Here is a 21,577-nt window from a genome sequence, read left to right as displayed (position 1 = left end):
ACACTTGACATGCGTGTGGGAAGTTAACTGCTTCATCTTCGGCTAACTGCTTCAGACATCTGGTTGCTAAAAAGGCACTTGATGTAAGCCCATACGAGACCGTATTCAATTGAAATACTGTTATGAGTTCCTGAGGAGAGTTTCTCCACAGAATGCATTGCAGTGGCCTGTCATCAGGATGTATGTGTATCATTCTATACATCTTTGTTACATCAGAAACCAATGCCACCTTGTGAGTTCGAAATCTTAGAACAATGGAAAACAAATCTTCCTGTATGGTAGGTCCAACCATTTGTATGCTATTTATTGATTCACCGCTTGTTGATGGCGAACTCCCATCAAAAACAACACGTATTTTCGTTGTACTGGAATCCTTGAAAACACAATGATGCGGAATGAAAAATTTTGTGCAGTCATTTGTTTGTACATCATTTAAATTCCCTATGGGTTCCATGTGTCCCAACTGGTAATATTCTTGCATAAATTCTGTATAATCAGCCTTTAATTGTGGTTGACGTTGAAGCCTCGTTTCTAATTGGTGAAATCGAGTTAATGCAGAGTGCGAGGAGTCACCTAACACTGAACGATCCTTACGTAATGGTAGCCTGACCGTATAACGGCCACTTTCATCTCGTGTCACATTTCGCTGAAAATGTTGCTCGCAAGCCATTTCTTCTGGTGATTGCAGTTTCGTGTGGATCTCCTCTATGATCCAGAACTGTTGGAGTTGCGAGCTGAGAGAATCTTCCTTTCTCGTGAAAAATGACCTAGTAATACTGTTGCTAGAAGATGTTGCTGGAATCTTCCCTGCAATAATCCATCCAAACTCTGTGTCTTGAAGAATGGGGAAATTTCCTGGTTTTGTTCTCTTTTCAGGCTTCATAACGGTAAAGAAAACCTCTGCACCAAGCAGAATCTGTATTTTGCCAGGCGAACAAAAGCTTGGGTCTGCTAAACGAATATCTGTTGGAATGTTCCATTCAGATGCATCAACCTTTTCTGAAGGCATTAGTCCTGTAATGGTTGGCAACACTGAGCACGAAATACTTGTCGTAAAATTGCTATTATTAGATCTCAGATGGATCTCTACTGAATGACTCGATTCAGCTGACGAATTGTTGATTCCCTGAATGGGAACTCGATGCTTTACCTTTCGAAGACGATTACTTTGAACAACGTCTTCAACAATGAAATTATTCTGACTCGCCGCGTCCAAGAGAGCACGACAATTGACCCAATTGCCCGCTATATCTTGTACTTGAACAATAGCCGTAGCAAGTAACACCTGTGACGCGCTTTTCTGCTTAATTGAACAATAAGAAACCTGAGGTGCTTGATCTGAATGCTGTGAAGAATCGCTTGTATTGTTTACCATCGATGTGTTCACGTGACCCCCAGATGACATTTCTCGCTGCCGGTTTACATTGGATGTACCTTCATCTACATGAAGTAAAGTACTATGCTTCTGTTTACATCGCTTGCACACTCCATATTTACACTGCGCCGAAACGTGATTGTTCCTGCTAAGACAGTTAAAGCATACGCGATTCTCACGTAAAAATTTATACTTTTGTGAAATAGAAGCTTTCTTAAAGGCTTCACACGAAAATAAGCGATGTTTGTTTGCTTTACAAAACATGCACAATGAAGAATCTGATGTAACATATGACTTCGAAGATTGTTGACATTTAGCACTGTACTGTTTGTGCATATTTGTAGATGATTTTGTTGCTACCTTGTTACCTTCACTCGTAACTGGATTAATCTTTTCAAGAGCCTGGCATCTGTGCTCTAGAAAACTAAAGAGCTGATCTAATGTGCTAAATTCAGTATCATTAATTTCTAGTTCAAATGCTCTTCTCGTTGCAGGGTCGAGATTTGAAACAAGATGCTGAACTAAAATTATATCAGTTAATGACATGTTGTCAGCTATCATTTTGAGCGCTGAAATAGAGCTAACTGCAGTGTTTGTAAATGCACGAAGTTCCTGACAATTCTCCTTTACAACTGGATTGATATGCAAAATATCATTTACATGTGAGACTGCAATCAACCTTTTATTGTCGTATCGCTCATTGAGTTGCTCCCAAGCAATAGCGTAATTTGCTTCTGTCATTGGCAAATTTTGAATTAGATGTAAGGCCTCGCCTTTCAATGATACGTGCAAATACTGAAACTTCTGAACATTTGAAATATCTACATTGTTGTGTATCAGCGATACGAACGTGTCCTTGAAAGACACCCACTGCGTGTAATTACCACTAAAATGTGGTAATGCAATTGCCGGAAGTTTCACCTGCGTACTTCCTCGTGATGCAGATTGTTTAGTTTCAGGGGAAACTGGCTTTGTGACATGCTTGTCAATCAAAATTTGCATTCTTGTTTTCAAATCAAAGTACATACGTTCAATTTCTTCTCTTGCCGCGTCATGTTCACCTTCGACTGATTGTAGTTCAATGCTGTCTTGAACTTCCTCTAATTTTAGCCAAACCTCGTTTAAATGCTCCAAGCGAGTCTTGATTGTTAGAATGTTGCTTGATGCTTCATCGTAAGTATCAACATACGAAGCTATACGTTTGAGTTTGCGCTTGCATGCATTTCTCTCTTTGATAAGACGTTGAATGTCGGCCATGGTTGCAAGGTAAGGAAAATACAAGGAAGGAAATGTAAAATGAACCAGACTTACTCACCGATTTGCTTCTTTGACGCTCGCGTAGAAAGTCAATCCCTCCTCCCACGACGATGGTGAAGAAACAGAGAATGCATCATCCTACGACGAAACAAGAGTTCCTGAAAAAGCTGATTTCACCGTACCGTGAAATCGCAACCGAGTTCAAGGTCACTGCAAAATTCGTTGTAACGATGTTCGTTATGAAAGCGCGGAAAACATGTATCTGTGCAAACCAAAAACACTGTTCGTTCTGTAACACTGTCACAATTAGCACTGTCACAACTGATGATCACTGACCTGCACGAAACAAACTGTCACTATATCCGGAATGCGGAGGACCATAAATGTCTGAAGATACCTTCCACGTATCAACATGAAAGAAAACTAGCATCTCTGGGTATGACGCCATATTGTCTATCTTACCATAGGGCTGGAACAACGGATATAGTAACAAATTCGCATATGATACAAGTCCTTTAATTCACTTGGTATTATATAATAATTAAATACGTTTGCACAATGAAGAAATACAAAAAAGGCCCATATCCGATAGGCTAGCTGAAATGTTCTCTCGCTGCCGCGAGCCGACATGCACCATTCCACAGCGTTTGAATATCACGATCCCAGAATTCCGAGTTCTTGCACGAAGCTCCCAGCGGGAGTAAAATAAAAACAAATGAGGAGCGGAAAGCAATACTATTTACAATCTTAAACAATTACATTTTTAGTGTATATCTATTATACAATAAATTTTGGTCAGCATTTTAATATTTTATTAACATGGAAACAAGGCTTAACAGTGTTACCACTCACATTAATAAAACAGAATAAAAGATATACCTGTGACAATCAACAATTAGATATGCAAATGAGGATCTTCATCAGAACAAGATTAAAAAAACAACCATGAAATGCCTCCCATCCTCCTCACCTTTCAACATCCAACCTTTACTCCTCCTGATGAAGATCCTTGTTTGCAGGATCTGATTGTTGATCATTACAAGTACTTCTTTCATTGTTTTATTAAACTGATGTTAATTATTAACAAATAAAATAACAAAAAGTTCTTATTGAAGCATTAATTTTAATGCTAATTGTCAGTTTCTTTGCTTCATGGCAGGCTTGATAGAGCTGAACAAGAGTTATGGAATGTGCCACTTCTATGCAAGATAACTTGATGCATGTTATTTTCAAAACACATCAATTGACTCTAATCAACTTACATTCATTTTCTGTGCAGTTCTTGTTTGCAATCAATTTCGACACCTGTCTGGTATATGTTGTTCTTTTTTTACCCATTCATATTCCACGCCATTTTGCAGCAAGTTAATATACGCCTGACGAAGGTGGTGAAATCGATCACAAACAAAAACTGTGGAAAAATGAAGTATAAATGGATTAGAGTGAACTACATATTTCCGCATAACTGCCAAATGAATATTTTTATATACAATGTAAACATGTCAAAGTTAAAAGTTAATATTTTATTATTGGATTAAATCCTTGAAAAACAGCCCATGTTATTATAGCTGTTAACATGTTAAAAGGATGTAAAATACAAGGTTAAGATCAATTGCAAGTTTTTGTGATCAGTGATGCAATATCATTAATGTGCTGTATTGAATCACTTCTGAAAATTGCCAACCCAAAAACAATTAGTGAATCAAAATATTTGACAGGAAGGAACACTTATTGTTACAAGTTATAATCAGTTTTTAAAACATGAAATAAATGTGGTTTGAATTTGATATTTTATTAATTGCTAATGTATAGTTTTGTACAACCCCTCAGATATATACACACAAACACCGGCAAATTTTAATAGAATAACACATACTTATAAGAAAATAAAAGTCTAAGCATACTTATATGCAGTTCCACAGAAGTATAAAAAAAATAATTAAATACCTCAAGAGATGGTTAACAGGGGTTAAAATTGAAAGGTGTGAGAGCAGAGATTAGCACCCCCTCCCAAATAATGCTTGTGGAAAAAAATACAGAGGAAAGTTCCATAAAATATGCAGCATGCTTTGAGTTTCATCTTCTCATTGTGGAAGGGTGGTTATGCAAACATTCAAGAAAATAATAAATACTGTTACCCATTAATGAGAAATAAAATATGTATCACATTAATAAGGTGGTACATGGTTATGAACATCTGATGGATGATCATCTGACCCACCTGCCGTATTACCTCCTCATATCTCTCCTCTCGGTCATCCTGTGGATACTGGCCCTGTCTCTCTGCATGCCTCTTTTGGTGCTGTGCTCGAAGCTGCTGGATTCTTTCAGTCCGTGTTTGGCCTGTGCCCGGTGGACCCATGGATCCCTGAATGGACGAAGGGCCTGGCTGGTAGCCTTGACCATTACCCTGAGACATGCAGTCACTTCCCGAGTCAGATCTGTTATTCTGCAAGTTACACATATGAGAAATACAGTTTCAAACTTCTGTGCAATTTTCAATTTGCAGATATTTAAACATTTTAACAGCAACATAAACTGTACACAATAAAGGATACCAAGTTAAGTAACTGATGTAACAGGTCAACACTAAAAATTTGGATTTCCACTGAGGATTATACATAGAACCACAGGCAAGAATATAAACTGTTGAGCTGCATATAGATGTATATATATAGAGAGATATTGAGAGGTACTGTCATGTGTAAAACAAGGTAAATTAAAGGTAAAGTGTTCCCCTGTGCATAGCACCATGCCATGAAGGCGTATAGGGGGTGTGGGGGTAATGCCCCACACTTTCTTGATCCGGTCGTGAGTGGGGGTGATGTGATCAGCATCACGCCCCTGATCGCCTTTACCCCCCAGGGTTTCCCCCAGGTGCCCATGTTATTCGACGCTGGGTAGGCACCGGGGCTGCTTCCATCGTTAGAAAAGTTCCCGGATTTGAACCGGCCGGGGATCGAACCCGGGACCTTTAGCATGGTAGTCAGATGCGTTACCGACTGAGCCACCGCGGCCAGTGTTCATGTCATGTGTTCAAACCAATATAATATAAACTAGGGATGGGCCGATATGTAATTTTGGCCGATACCGATAAAGTACTGATATAAACTTTACCGATACCGATAACCGATATTCTACCAATCCGATATAAAATTAGAAATGGTCCTTGAAGAACCTGAATGGGTCATTGACCTTTATAAATTGTGTTTCAAGATGACTGCAGTGCAAAAGAATTTGCATATTTAGACATTTACTTTTTTATAAAGTGGTGCATGGATATTATTCATAAAAATTACAACAAAATGGCACAATTTTGCACTAAATTATCAGATATTTATTGATATATCGGATCGGTAAGATAATCGGTAATTTTACCGATAAACCAATACACCGATATGTCTATATCAGCTGATACCGATAGAGTACCGAGTAATCGGTCCCATCCCTAATATAAACAAAATGATACAATGAACTTCAAATGAAAAACTCAATACCTGTCTGAAGTAAGTTTTGAAGCTTTCCTGGTGACGAATGATGAATAGTTTCTCTAGGGACTATCAACCAGGTGAGTTGAAGTGAATCTACCCACAAGATGAGAGTAATGTTAACTCTTGAAAGCTTGGGAACTGAACCAGAATTCACCTGGTTGATAGCCTGAGAAAACTTATTCATCAACCTCTGCCTGTTTATTCACTGTTGATTAAATGACTGAATTATGTTAATTTATGTTGCTTTTCTGCCACTTTTAGTTAATCACGACAATTAGGATGAGTGGCGATATGATGAAATTAATGAATCGACACAAAGAACGAACACCCATACCCAGGTCAGGATTCAAAGCTGGGATAGGAGCAATATGTAAGCATGAAAAGTTATAGCAATAACACAGTGAAAAGCAGTAAGAAATATAAGCCCGAGACAGTTACAGAGCAAATTTAGCATCCCACTTCTTATATGTGCTTATGCACATTTGTTATTAATGTCCGAGGAAAATTAAACCACACAGTATTCAACAAATTTAGTGCAACAGCTCTTTCAGCAAGAAAACAACACTATTAAATTTACACTAGAGTAACATTGCATATTGAAGACTGACATATAGTCGAATTTCAGTGTTAATGTGATAAGTAGACAGAAACACAAAATGTAATCTTCATTGTTTTTGAAAGGTGTGGGGTATTCTTTCCTGCCATGTTTTGTCACAAAATGATGCAAAATGAACTCTTCTAAACAAAATTTAGAGTTTCTCTCTAAATTTCGTTTAGAAGAGTTCATTTAATGACACAACATTTTTGTGAAGTTCAAATTATTCTCATGAATGTTTATTTTGTGTAGCAAGTACAGTTTTTAAATCAAATTTAGGATTATATTCACCATTTTAACATAAAAAATGCCATTTTATATACTGCTTTGATTCCAAAATGTACCCGATTTTTGTACATAAATCTTATTCACCATAAATGTGTCCCTAGTGATAAGCCATTCCCTCAAACAACATGAAGAAATTATTACTCTTGTACCTTTACAGTTGCTACAAGTATTTAAACACACTTTTTTTTTACATAACATTTCAAGAGAACATATGCTACCTTCATCAAACATTTATTTGTAGTTTGATTAATATAGCCTCATAAGTTATAACTGTCAGAGTAATAAAACTAAAAATAAATGTCTGACGAAGGAAGTGTGTGTTCTCCAAAAACGTTACATCAAAAAATTGTGTAAAAGCTTGTAACAACCATATACTACATGAGGAATAATTCTAAAATGCAAGCAATACGTACATACAAGAAAAAAACATGAAACATACATGCCTCAAAGGTAGTAAATCACCTTTTCAGAATTTGAAAAACAAGAACTCAAGCTGCAGTTTTCAATATAAGTGAGATGTGAGGAAAAACTATTTCATTTACACTGTGTGTGCTACTGTAAACTGTTTCACTACAGGCCAAAGCATTTACACATTGGTTTCAATTAATTAAGAAATGGACAGCTGCCCAGCCAAATAACTCAATTCTTTCATATATACTTGTAAGAGGTACTCACTTTTTCCACAAACCTTATTTTTATCTTTCGATTAATTTCGGTGGTCAGTGCCACCATCCACTTGGGAACTTGCACCTCCACTACTTGGCAGACTTCTAGTTCATGTTTGTTTCAATTAGCTTATGTTACATCACTCTTCTGCCACTTTTGGATAATCACGATGAGGATGAGTGATGATATGATGAAGGGACACTCACAAAGAACACCCATACTAAAGTTGAGATTCAAACCCGAGACTCCTAGCATAGTAGCATGCTGTGGTAATCACTCTGCCACGGAGGTCTGCCTAGTTCATGTTGTGAGCCATAGCCAGTTCATTTGCCATATAGAGTACTAGGAACTAGGGATGGCCAAATCCAGATAAAATTTTATCCAGTTATCAGATAATTCTCTATCCAGATTTCAAATATCTAGATATAGGATATTCTGGTATCTAGATGTCCAAATAATTCAGATATCGAAATAATCCAGATGTTCAGATTATCCAAATTATCTGGATTATACAAAATGTCCAGATATCCAAATGTCCGTATTTCACAGTATGGATTTTCTAAAGATCCTTCATCACATCTGTACTATCCAAATTATCTGAATATTCATATTATCTGGATATCCATACTATCTGGATATTCACATTATCTGGATTTACTAGATGTGTATTCAGATATCCAGATTATCCATTGTATCCCAAATGGATACTGGATAATTTGAAATCCGGATATTCATTATCGAGATTTTGTGGTCATCCTTGCTAGGATGTAGCAGATTGTGTATCCAACAGTAGCTACAGCAGAATTAATCAATTTTCCATGAATTGCATAACTAACAGGATACTTCAGACTTCAGAAAGTGTCGCGTCAGTATATAAACGGTAAATTTCATGTTTAACAGTCAATTTCGCATTTTGCAGTTCATTTCGCATTATTTCGTGACAAAATAGGGTAGAAAAATACACCTCAGTCCTTTCACAAACATGAAAAATGAACATTACAGCATGTTATTTCATATTTCGTGTTTTTGTCAAAAACGAAATTTGTGTGCCTCTAAGTATCAATGAAAGTTTAACACAAAAATACTACTTTGTTTAATTTAAAACCCAAGCTATAGGCTAAGAAAATCAGGTGATAACTTTTGCGCCACCTTGTAGTAAACACACTTTTCTTGCCTTTTTCGCCAAAAATTCATCTACTATATCATCAAAGTCCAATTCACAAAGAAGTTCATGTTCAATGCTTAATAAACAAAGATTGGATAAGCAATCCTGTCCCATGGCAGCACGAAGCCTGTTTTTCACTAATTACATTTTTGAGAAAGATATTTCTCTGCTGCAGTTTGTTGCCATTAAGACCAAATACATTCTAAAGAGTATTTCGATATTGGGAAATGTACTGCGGAACGGATCCTTACATACAATATTATACATAGACAGTTCCATTGGGATGTCTTCCTGATGTTTGACATTGCTACTGCTTACTAGGTGTGCAAACTGTATCAGCTCATTCTCTAGCGAGGGTTCCAGATCCTTGCAGATCATCCTCGTAGATGCTCAAAAGCCCGTGAGCTGTAGATGTAATTTGTGATGGAGTTGCCACTGCAAGTTCATTTAGAATACTGAACCTCTATGCGACAGTTTCATAGGGAAAATCCTGTCTGCGACTGATGAGGTGATTTGATCAATCACTGGTAGAAAACTTTCCACTCTGAAATGTTCACTAGGCGAGAGGTGGATTTGAGGTTCATTTTCATAGTCAAGAGGATTCCGTCGGACCTTTCTCACCCGCTGACGTGAGTGTTCCTTATTGTGCTCTTCTGGTCCAGAAGAGTGTATACATACGACAATATTGAAGTATTTTTATTTTTAAAATACAACTTCTTATGTAATTTTTTCACAAGCATAGCCAGCTGGTTAAAATATTTTTTTGGTGGAGGCCCTTCACAGCTTCCTTTTGGTGGGGAACCCAGGGGAATTGCCCCAGTTGCCCATAGGTTAATCCGGCCCTGTTCAGTCGTTCAATAACGAATTGTTGGTTACTCCGAAAGGAGAATGCAAAGAATATTTACATTTTTTATGGTTAATTATTATGTGATTCAACAAAGAAAGAAATTAACTGTTACAACAAAGATCCTTTCCTGATACAACAGTAAATACAGACAGGTACGTAATAAAATGTTTCGTGACTATGCATAATAAAATCCGTATAATATGACAGAGCACCGCGGGCTACCTCTCGTGGCTTGCCGGTTGGCGACGCGTTGGCCACCCCTGCTATATATGAATCACTTGTTTTTTCATTTATCGAAACATTAACCCAATTCACTTTAAATAATTTATGTAGCAAACAAAATACACGCAACGTACTTTCCTTGCGTGCAGTGGAAAAAATAGTAAAATAGCTAAATTCATTAGTTGTGAAAAGAACAAAAGCAACTGCTACTCTATTCGAGTTCTGACTAGCTGGTAAAAGCAATTCTACATAATAAACTGTGTCTCGACATGAATTGGATTACCTTAAACATTTTAAGTGAAGTGCAGAAGCAGCAGAAGTCCTTGCAGCATATATGAAAGGTGAATTTACTTGAATTTACTCACATACAAAGAGAACAACATTTAAAGATTTAATTTAAAGATTTAGCATTCCTGATAGATAGAATAAAAAGAGTTTAGATAGACACTATTAATAAACAAACAGATAAACATTGATTTGTAGAAGTTGAAAATACGTGCTTGACTGGGGGAAAAAAATAGGATTGGCAAATTAAGTAAATAATATCTCATAAAATACAAAGAAGAAACTTCTGATATTGAGTGTTAAGGTAGCAAAGGAAGTTTAATGTGAAGAACTACATGGAAATTGGTTTTAAAAAAATTCGATTATTTTTTTCAAAACTCAACCACAACCTTGTCCTTGTAATTTCCACAACAGTTTACAATGTTTCAAGTTTTTGTTTATCTCATCATGTTTACATCACCATCCCCTTACAAATTATACAGTGCTTGAAGCATATGCCACTGAAAAATTTCACAGAATCATATGTTCATTAAGTGCAACTGCATCCGTGTAAAAACAAACAACAACAACAATAATTAAGGTTTGTGATTTAGCATTATAGAATCTAATAGGAGTATTTTGTGGCATTAGTAATGGATTGCTTAAGAATAGGAAATTTTCTTGACAACATATTCCAAATAATCTACAACAAAGATTATAGTTCAGACTAGAGCTCACTGTAGCCAAGGATACTGCAGTGTGCTTACCATCAAAAAACGAGTTTGGTAAGGTCAAGGGGAAGAGAAAGGGGTAGCAATAAAGGGAAAAAAATTATATGGGGGGGGGGGGGCAACAGCCAAATTTATCATGTGCATGTACCACATATAAATAGGAATTCATATTCAATATTGAATCACCATTTTTTTTTTGCCTGTCTGTCTGTCTATTGGGGGAGAGACAGTAGAGGGGCAAACTAACAGGAGGGCATGTACCTGTCTACGACATCACACTCATAAATTTAAACAAACCAAATCTTACGCCCATGCAATATTATATAAGGTGACAAAATTACATATTTTTGTGTAATTACATGCACATTGGTACCGTAATGTGTGTGCTGTTTTCCACTCCATTCTGAAAGCAAAAAATGTCTCGTTGAACTGCCTAAGGTAATATACCGTGCGTTCATTTCGATCTTCAGCCGAGAGATCGGGAGAAGCGTGGCGGGCGGCGCTGACGGAGATGCCGACATTTGCAGCCTGTAATGCCCGCTTATTTTTATGGACATATGCAGACATTTATATAAATATTGCAAAACGAGCACTAACCTGTGTTATAACATGCAAAAGTTCTTCTGTAATTCATCCAAGTTCTGCCCTTATATACACAAATAAATACGCTTTAGAAACGATGTTAAGAGCCACAGATAATAAAACATTTTAATCATAGTTTTGACCAGTAACGTCCTGCTTAAGTTTATATCCTTGAAAGAGTTTTGTCTCGATGGGGATCGTTTGGAGGTTTCGAATGTGCAACACTGTATCAAGATTACGCTGCAGACGAAACCATTAAAAGTCAATTGTGTTCGTGAGCTTCCTTGCAATCCGAAATCTCAGAGCTCGAGTTTTTTGTTCTTTCGCGACTAGATGAAGACAGAGCTGTGAATATAGTGGCCAGCAGATGTAAACAAAGAGCATGTTAATTTTGTACTGTGCGCAAGAGTGTTATTCTTGGTTACTTGCTGTTACTTGTTTGTGTTATTGCAGTGTGTATGTGTGTTGTGTCAGTGAGACGATTGGAATGACAGCCGCAAGGTTCACGTTAGAACAAAGAATTTTTATGCATGACACTTACGTGAAAACAGACTCGTGTCGAGACATGTGTAGGCATTTGTACAGAAATTCCCAGGCGTCTCACCTCCACATAGAGATACAGTTAGACATCTTGTCCTTAAATTACGAGAAACTGGATCGTTAAATTTTAAAACAGCTAAGCAAAAGCGACGGATTCTAACTGAAGCAAAACTCGATGAAATTGTTGCAGCGTTAGAACGTTCTCCAAACAAACCTCTACGTCGTGTTTCACAGGAGATGGGCATGTCATAATCATCAGCACATACAGCCACTAAGCTACTAAAATTAAAACTGTACTCTTATAACACAGGTTAGTGCTTGTTTTGCAATATTTATATAAATGTCTGCATATGACCATAAAAATAAGCGGGCATTACAGGCCGCAAATGTCGGCATTTCCATCAGCGCCGCCCGCCACGGTTCTCCCGATCTCTCGGCTGAAGATCGAAATGAACGCACGGTACTAGAGCCATGGTTTGATTCCTGGCAAGTGAGAACCAGGATTTTTTCCAGCTGTTTAAGTGGCTCTGGTGCCCAACCACCATCATATAAAATGGATACCTGGAGGAAACTCTGGGGGGTAAAGGCGGCCAGGGGCATGGTGCTGATCACATCACCCCCACCTTCGGCTGTGCAAGAAAGTGTGGGGTCTAACTATACATCCCCTATATGCCTTCATGGTAGGGATGTACCGAAGCCGATTACCGATGTTCGAATATCGGCCGAAATTGACACATCGGCTTCGGCATCGGCATCGGCAAAAGTCCGATATTTAAACCGGTACCGATTATACTAGAGTTTTACCTTGAAATAAGTTTTATATTTTAATTTTGTAAGATTTATTGAAAATTAGGTTAAATTGAGTTAAATCTGAGACTGTGCTTATAATGTTCACATAAAAAACAGAAAACCAACTAAAGTCCAGTACCGGTGATGAACGTATTCACAAACACATACCGACTTGCTTCCGACAGCTTCTGTGTACAGTTCTTCTTTCCATTTTATTATGATTAATGTGTTTTAGGTTGGACAATCAGCAAATGCTAAGCCAAATTATATTTGCACCAACAACTAAAATACATTTATCATTATTTGAATGATATAATCAAATTTTAACATACATTGCAACATCACGTACCCCGTAAGACGAAAAAGGTTAATACACAGGTTATAAAATGAAATATGAACCTGTGTATGTAACCAGTGTTACTAACTCGAGTCAAGTTGTCATTCGTGCCAGATAAAGTGTAATATCGGCCCTCTTCTTGGTGTGTGCGGGATCCCGAAAAGTTGGGATCGGGAAAAAAATTTCCCTTCCGATCTCGACTTGGGGAAATGGCTTCCTGACTTTCCGGGATCCCGAGCAGTCGGAAAATACCGAAAGGTCGTTTTACAAATTCGTTAATTCTCGACATATTCTGCATTGAAAATGTCTGGAACTTATGGGAAGTTGTTTGTTTTTAATTATTCCAGATATGCAAAAATAATCACTTAAGGTGAAAATGACGTGTAGAATTCGAGATTTCCCGAGGTTCACAAAATTTCGTACATTTTCCCACTTAGTCAGGAAATTGCGAATTTTTCTCGTCCCGACCAAAAAAAAAAAAAAAATTGTCCGGCACGCCCCTACTCCCCTACTATTCTCACACGCTTCATGTGATCCCTAATCAGCATTCAGTTGTGTGATTCCGAAAAATCTGTTCAGGGACTTCGGGAAATAATTTCCCAACATAAGAAACTGTCCAATAATCGAATTAAAAGGGGCTAATTCTCGATGCTTTCTTCACTTTGACTATCGGATGTGAGGGATATAAATGTTTTGATCGGAATGGCACTAGGACTTTTTTTTTTTAATCCTGACGTTTGGGATGGGAAAAATTTACAAGTTCCTGGCCAAGTTAGGATATTTTCAGTACGAGAAATGTTCAATTTTTCCCAACACTATAAGTGCTGCAAAAACTCATGTTTTTAAAGTTGAATCTTACAGAATTGAACTTCCATTACTAAGAACAGGAAGTCCTTTGACTAATAAGAACTGCTTTTGTACTAATGCTAAATCTCTGAAAATACATATGTATGTGTATAATGTGCAAATATAAGTGTTTAAAGGAAATGTATTTTTGTCATTCTCAAAATAACATTCCATTTTCGTTAAATAGTCTTATGTATCGGAATCGGTTAAATATCGGCATCGGTATCGGTTCCAAAAATAATCGGTGAGTACATCGGCATCGGTAAATTTTCAGCTTCGTCACATCCCTACTTCATGGCATGGTGCATAGCACAGGGGAGCCCTTTACTTTCTTTTTAAATGTAATATACTGGTGATCCTGAAACTATCTGTTGACATTATGTTCCAAATTTCAAACCAACCTGCTGTTCCATTTGCCGCTGGCGCTGAACGAGCCTTCGATATTGTTCCTGTATCCTTTGCTGCTCATCTTGCGCTGCCTGCCTTGCCGCCAATCTCTCTTTCTCCTTCTCTACATCTGGATGATGGCTCTCCCTCTCCTCATGAACAATTCCATCCTCAATACCCAAATGTAGTGGAACTTCAAGTGTCTTACGGTGCTTTCCAAACCTACATACAAACAATGCTTTAAGTATTTACATATACATCTGACAGAATAGAATCAAATGGTTTGGACTCATGGACTGTACTTAAACCCAACCGTGGTCACAATGAATCAATGTGAGACAAAGGGAAAACATAATAATCATGATAATACAATATTATACAATGACAGAATTGTACCTTGAATTGAGTAGGTATTTATACTATGGAATAAATGTATGTTGTAAGTCATCAGTAGTGTTTTGTGAGGGGTGATATGTATGTGTTATATGATGTGTAAATGCAGATGCAATTATTAAGACTGATATCAAAATTGTTCTATACTTTTCCTTGAAACTTTAATGGCAAATAATGTTAAGCACACAGTATCCAATAAAAAACATCTGAAAAAACTAATGTAAGTCTTGAAAAGCTTTCCTGGTGAAAAATAATTAACATTTTTTCTCTCTTTTGAGAGAGATAAGAGAGAGAGAAGGAGACAGAGAGAGAAAGAGAGAGAGAGAGAGAGAGAGAGAGAGAGGAGGGAGAGGAGAGGAGAGAGAGAGAGAGAGAGAGAGAGAGAGTTAGTTTAACTCAGCTGTTGGATATCTCAAGACAATCTGTACATTATAAAAAAATTGTGGGGCTATGCTATGTCCACTAGAAATTCAGGCTGGCAAAAGTGCTAACCATTCGCTAAGCAGGAGCTTTATGTAGTCATCATCATCATCATCATCCTTCGCCGTTTCCTGCCTCTGGATGGGTCGGTATAGAAGTCAAGCTTCCCCATTTTTCTGGTCTTCCACCACTCCTCTCTTTCCACTGTATTTCAATCTTGCCCTCTTCTCCTAACACTCTCCACTATCTGCTCTTTCCACTGACACCTTGGTCTCCCCCTTGGACTTATTCCCACTCCTTGTGCATTGTAAGCTCTTACTGGTAGTCTTTCTGCATTCATCCTCTTCATGTGTCCGAACCATCTAATCTGTGCCAGATCTATCCTGTCCTGAAGATGTCTGTCGAATCTCCTCATTCCTTATTCTATCCCTTCTAGTCTTCCCCAATATACTCCTTAAGAATTTCATCTCCACTGCCTGCATCTTTCTCTTGTCTCTCTGTTACTGTCCAAGTCTCTGCTTCATACATAATTATTGGCACATAGTATGTGTTGTATATTACCCTCTTGCACTTCATAGGTACATCCCTGTTCCATATTAATCTTCGAACACTTCGATATAGTCCCCCACCCATTTGTCCTCTTCTGTTTACCTCTTCATCTATTCTTCCATCTTTATTCTTGGTTCATTTCTGGCTCTGTTTCTTCTTGTCATTACCACCTCACTCTTTTCTGCACTGAATTTCATTCCTGCTCTTCTGATTTCCTCATTCCAACTATCAAGCTGTCTCTATACTACTTCTTCCTTGTTCCCCATATTACTAAGTCATCAGCAAACAACAAAGCCTCTATCTCTTCCTCTCCTATCCTCTATCCCCACCTCTTCGTTAATTGCATCCATTGTAATTATGAAGAGCAGTGGGGAAAGAGCACTTCCCTGTCCATACCATATATATGGTATGGTTGCACAAGTTTGCTGCATTTCAGCACAGACACCTATTGCTGATCTACATATATTTTCAACTTTGAGTCATTGACTGTATACCTTAAGAAGAATAGGTCTTTGGGGCCCACATGCAGTCACTTATGAGCCACTGTGAAGGCCTTTCCACCTATCTGTCTGCGAACTGAAGGCCATTGTCGAACTTTCTCCTCCATTAGTAAACTTGATGGTGTGCTAAGCATGCACAGACATATTGAATTTTCATTTGTCAAGAAATTGCTGTAAGTTTTTGGCTGACAGAGGGCAACAAACCACTCTTCTTCAATGGTGGAAGTGTGTATAGGAGCCGCCATCTTTAAAATAACAAAAATGGCATTCTGAAGCTCACTTCATTAGTGTTGCAGCCTTGAGGTCACTTTGTAAGTAATAGTTGATAGCTCGTGTAAATTTGAGCAGCATACAGTCTGCCCTACAATTTTTATTGGACTTTTATGGTTTTCATTTCACTCTTGTAATATAATTAAGCATTCAAAGCAGAAATTTCAAAACACAAAGATCAAGACATTTCAGGTAAACAAGAGTTCTTACCTGAACATTGACCCTATTCCTTTGAAGAGTCCAGTTTTCTTCTTCCCCTTCTTGTTGTACTTGTCATCAAGCACCGCATTGAGCGAGGACTGTCTGGAGGTTCCCCTTCCGAATCCGTTCCCCATTGGTTCGGCCTCCTCTTCAGCAACTAAGTGAAAGAAGCGTAGCTCTGCATCAAGCCCATATCCGTCTAAACCAGAGAAAAATCATAGAAGCACAAAGGGTAAAAAAGCACAAAAGCACACCGGTTATAAGCAGAGCCCCAAGATCATTGTTAATATAAAGGGCAAGGGAAAGTTATGCACAGTACAATCCATATGTTACATTAGAAAGTTATGCACAGTACAATCCATATGCTACATTAGGAAGTTACGACCAGCTTTAAACATTACAGTTTTAATATTGCTACATTAATCCTTTTTCTCACAGCAATAGAAAGCATAACTATATTCTATTACTATTAAAATATACAATATAAATTCAGTTTTACTGATGTTTTTGTGAGTATAGTTCATTCTTCAATTACGACGTTTCGAGAGATAACTTCTCTCTTCTTCAGATTATAAGCAATTCATAGGTTCTCTCTCGAACGAACTATACTCGCAAAAAACGTAAGTAAAACTGAATATATATTGTCAATCTTGTGAGTAATTCGCACATAGTAAATATGAATGTGTATTAAAATATACAATTTTACATACAAGTAAATTAAATCTATGCCACATTCAACATTAATATGCATTATAAATGAAAAATTGTGTGCATGATAAAACACAAACTTAATGTCTTCAAGTGCATTTTTCTGCAGAGTGGTTAGCACAGCATGCTATGCAGTTTCAGGTTCAAATCCCAGCCTGCACATGGATGTTATTTGGGAGTGTCCTTTCATTAATTTCATCACATCATCCCTAATCCTGATCTTCGCTCATGAAGTGGCAGAAAAGTGAAGTAAAATAAACCAAATCAATCGCTTTTCTGTCAATGATTGAAATTAATACATGAAGTATGCCCCCTTCCCCCCACCAAAATCGTGGCTTGACTAAAGAAAATGCAGTCCCCATAAGTGATGTCAACCAAGGTAAGTCTCTTGTACAACTTCTGTTAATTGCATGATTATTTCTTTCAAAGCATTTTTTCCTATGAATCACAATTTACTACATGCAATATTTACACATCATCTGCTGAGATATGTACACTTGAAATACTTGGAACTAATATTCAGAATTCAAGCACTGCTTCTTCCTAAAAATTAAGTAATGGAATGGTTACAGGGGCTTTTTTCATTAGGAAGTTCATAAATAGTAACAAACTCAACATATGGTGTTACCGTTAGCAGTATAAAATAAATAATTTAAGACTTATTAAGCAAAACACAGTAACCAAACATGTCACTACTTATGGTTTAATGCTTGGCTACATTACAAATAAATTCAATTTGGTTCCAAAATTACAAAATTGTAAGATAAGTGGGTGATGTCAAATATTAGTCACGAACAGTTGGAAATGTAAATCTTAATAATTCATCCAATTTGTAAAGTGTCAACCCTCAAAGTGATTAAAAAATTGAAGAGCAACGTAATTAGCTTAAAATTTATCATCACCAATTCACAGTGTATTACTGTTTTTTTTTTTTTGTTTTTTTTTGGTCACTAAAATGAAGTATAAATAATATTACACATAATTATTCCATGATTAAGTAAAATATGCAGTGCCTTTTCAGTCGAAGGGGTCCTGGGTTCGATACCCAGTGGAGGCACAAGTGGTTCAATCCCACTTTAAACTGTAGGTCCAGTCCCGATTAGTCTTACTGTGCATAAAGTGGACTTAAAAACACCAAATCAACAACAACTTTTCAGTCGAGTTGCCTGCGGAATGGCAGCTAGCTCTGCGGGAAGTAAGATCATACCTGCCAGCATTTAGACTAACAGGTGTACATTGACTTGCCACTGGATGCGTCAGTGCTTCATTATCCAGATAGCTGGTGTCCAGTTTACATGTGTTTGTGAAGTGTTAAGGTGTTAACAAGTAGTTTTAGATTGTTTTGTTTTAGTACATATTACTGGTGCTTTTCTGCAGTCTAATAATGACACGCCATCTGTACAATTTGAAACAATACTTTTTATGCACGACTCTTACATCATTTAAAATTCATATAGGGAAGTTAAAATACGTTTTGTGGCAGAATTCCCAGATGTTCCTGTTTCACACAGAGAAAGTGTTCAGATAATTGTGAACAAATTTAGGTAATCACGGTCTGTTCTTGATAAAAAGAACAGGTAAAATGGTGTGTGCTTAATGAGAAGAAACATTGAAGTACGATCGAAAATCCCTCTGGCACCTTGCACAAGAAACTGACATTTTCATGATGTCTGTGTGGCAAGCTACCAAGCTTTCAAACCTGAAACCATACATTGGAAGAATTGAAAGAAAATATCAGGAGGGAAATTGAAGCAATTTTGGAAGAGGAACTGATACGTGTTACTTCCTTTAAAAATGTCGTAAATGTGTGGATGCAGGACGACATAATTTCCAACAGCTCGTGTAACAAGGTATGTGCGCATTTTAATTGTAACTATCAATGTGATTGTACAAGCTTCTTTCATTACATAGCTAGCGGCTCCAGTTATGTGAATATTGCATTCTGAATGCTGGCAGATGCAACCTTACTTTCCGCTGCACTAACTGCCATTCCGCAGGCAATGACCAAAAAAGGCACTGTACTTTCTGAAAACTTGCAATACTGTAGAAAAAGGATCAATGTATTTTTTGCACATTTAAAAGCCCCTTATATACAAACTTGCATCACAATTATAACACTGTTAATGTTAACAGACCCACAAACATTGACATATTTATACACAAGCAATACCAACTGTAAATCATGCAAAGTTAGAATAATACCAAAATAAAGATATTTATAAAGAAATAATTAGTTCCACACAAGCTAGAACAACAATAATTCTAAAAAAAAAATAAACAGAAAACAATAATGCTATAGCTTCATAAAAATAACTTCTTTTTAATGTAATGTTATGAATATACAAAAAAGGATAACCAATGAAAGCCATTACCTCATAAAGTTTCACAATCTCCCTATTTCCATTACAAAAATGTAAATTGGAACACACCAAAGAAATATTCTTCATACCATCTAGTTCTCCAGAGTTATATTATACAAAACCCTTCTACATATATCACTTGCAGAATGCTTAGTTGTTAATGCCAGTTAAAAGAAACTAGGTTGTTTATGTACAGAAAACTTGTGCTTCATTGCAATTTTATATAAAATATACAATAGTTTTTTTATATATATAAACAAAGAAAAACTATTGAATGTCAAAACTTCGGAAAAAAACATATATTTTATCTGATTTTAAACCGATACATGGTGAAGAGAAGAAACTTAATTTAGTAAAAAAAAATCCCTCAACTGCATAACATACACAAGGGGTGTAGAATTAGTATTGATCCTATTTAATCATTAGTTATGTGATAAGTCCATGTTATGATTGGCAAAAAAAATGTAAACAATTAAATTTGTGAAAATATTGAACTTACATGATCTGCAGTTCAAATGTGCTTACTAGTATGAATCAATACACATTTTAAAAAATAACACTAGTAGTAAAGATGGACTGTAATGTATATGGTGATCCATTTCTGAATATTTACTATACTTTTTCAATTTCTTTATTGATATTTTCTTCTGGATTCAATCAATCTTGCAAAAAAGAACAATAAGGAGTTCAGATCATCTAGTGTGCGAGAACTTTGAAAAGCATTTCTATCTCAAATTACTGAAAGAAGTTAAACGTCCCATTTCCAAATGATGTAGATGGATGTCTGTTAAGGCAAATTATCAGACGTTTAAATTTGCTCTTTTATTAAAAACTTAATTCCGTCTCAGGAAAAAGTACATGGAAAAGCAAGAAAGTATTGAATTTGAGAAAATTTAAATTCTAAAATTTTGAAAACAAGTTCATGGAGCCAAATTTCGTTGTGTGAAAACTCAAAAAAAAATCTATAATTAAAAAAATCGAAAGACAAAAGTAGAAAAATTTCGAAAAGGAAAAAAAAACACAGAAATGAGAAACTTTTCTAAACCAATAAGACTGGAAATGAAAAACTGAAAATTTATCAAAAATTAGAAACTAAGAATGAAATTTTTTTCTAAAACAATTTTTTTTCTAACTAGAAAAAATGGAAAGTTTTTCGAAAAATGAAAGCCAAAAACATTTTAACATGTTTCTTTTAAAAAATTGCCATCCCTACTAATTATAGTCACTGATGGAAGATATGACAATAAGAACACCACAGAAATAGCAACTTTTTAACTTACGTGTTTCCATCCTATTTCTTAACTCAGCCAATGGAGCCTCATAGCTTCTATCAACAGCTGCACGGAAGCTCTCATTGCAGCCTCTTCCTCTGATAACTTTGACGGGGCCTTGAACTCTGTATGTGTAAGCAGGATCTCCATCTTCCTGTATCTGAATCTACAGAGGAATGAGAATGTAAATGAATACGAAACATCTAGCTTTTTTAAAAATGTAAACATGAAATGCTAGGATCAGTCTGATTTAAAATAATCTGAGAGTAGCCTATGTGGTTCATTGAACATGTCACAATTAAGAGGGATCTCTGCAATAATGAAGAAATTCATGAAAACAAGTTTTGAGCAACAATGACTTGATTTTATAGAATCTTTGTCAGCATGCAGCTGGCTCATTTATTGTATTTCTATCATACGAAAAAAAAGGAGTTGATTTGCCTCGTTTCAGTCTCCACTGGAAAATAGATTAATAATTAACCACGAGATATTTTTACTGCCTTTTAAATAATGTGCAATGGAT

General features: G+C 36.5%; 1 protein-coding gene across 11 annotated transcripts in view; it reads right to left on the bottom strand.

Moving 5' to 3' along the window:
* baz (par-3 family cell polarity regulator) overlaps positions 1-21,577 on the bottom strand; it is a 459,446-nt gene that overhangs the window by 23,156 nt on the left and 414,713 nt on the right. For 9 of the 11 annotated variants that reach the window (XM_083120313.1, XM_083120316.1, XM_083120309.1 and 6 more), the window contains 4 exons: positions 21,064-21,220; positions 16,725-16,914; positions 14,397-14,604; positions 4,854-5,081 (listed from right to left, as the gene is read on the bottom strand). In XM_083120313.1, coding sequence (XP_082976439.1) covers positions 4,854-5,081; positions 14,397-14,604; positions 16,725-16,914; positions 21,064-21,220 — 783 coding nt within the window. The remainder of the gene's footprint in view (positions 1-4,853; positions 5,082-14,396; positions 14,605-16,724; positions 16,915-21,063; positions 21,221-21,577) is intronic. The other 2 variants (XM_083120311.1, XM_083120312.1) reach the window with 2 other exon arrangements.

Source organism: Lepisma saccharinum, chromosome 4 (genome assembly GCF_977018435.1).
Source record: "Lepisma saccharinum chromosome 4, izLepSacc3.1, whole genome shotgun sequence".
NCBI classification, from domain to species: Eukaryota; Metazoa; Arthropoda; class Insecta; order Zygentoma; family Lepismatidae; genus Lepisma; species Lepisma saccharinum.
Note: the sequence above shows the minus strand (reverse complement) of the source record. Positions and strands in the feature narration are given on the sequence as shown.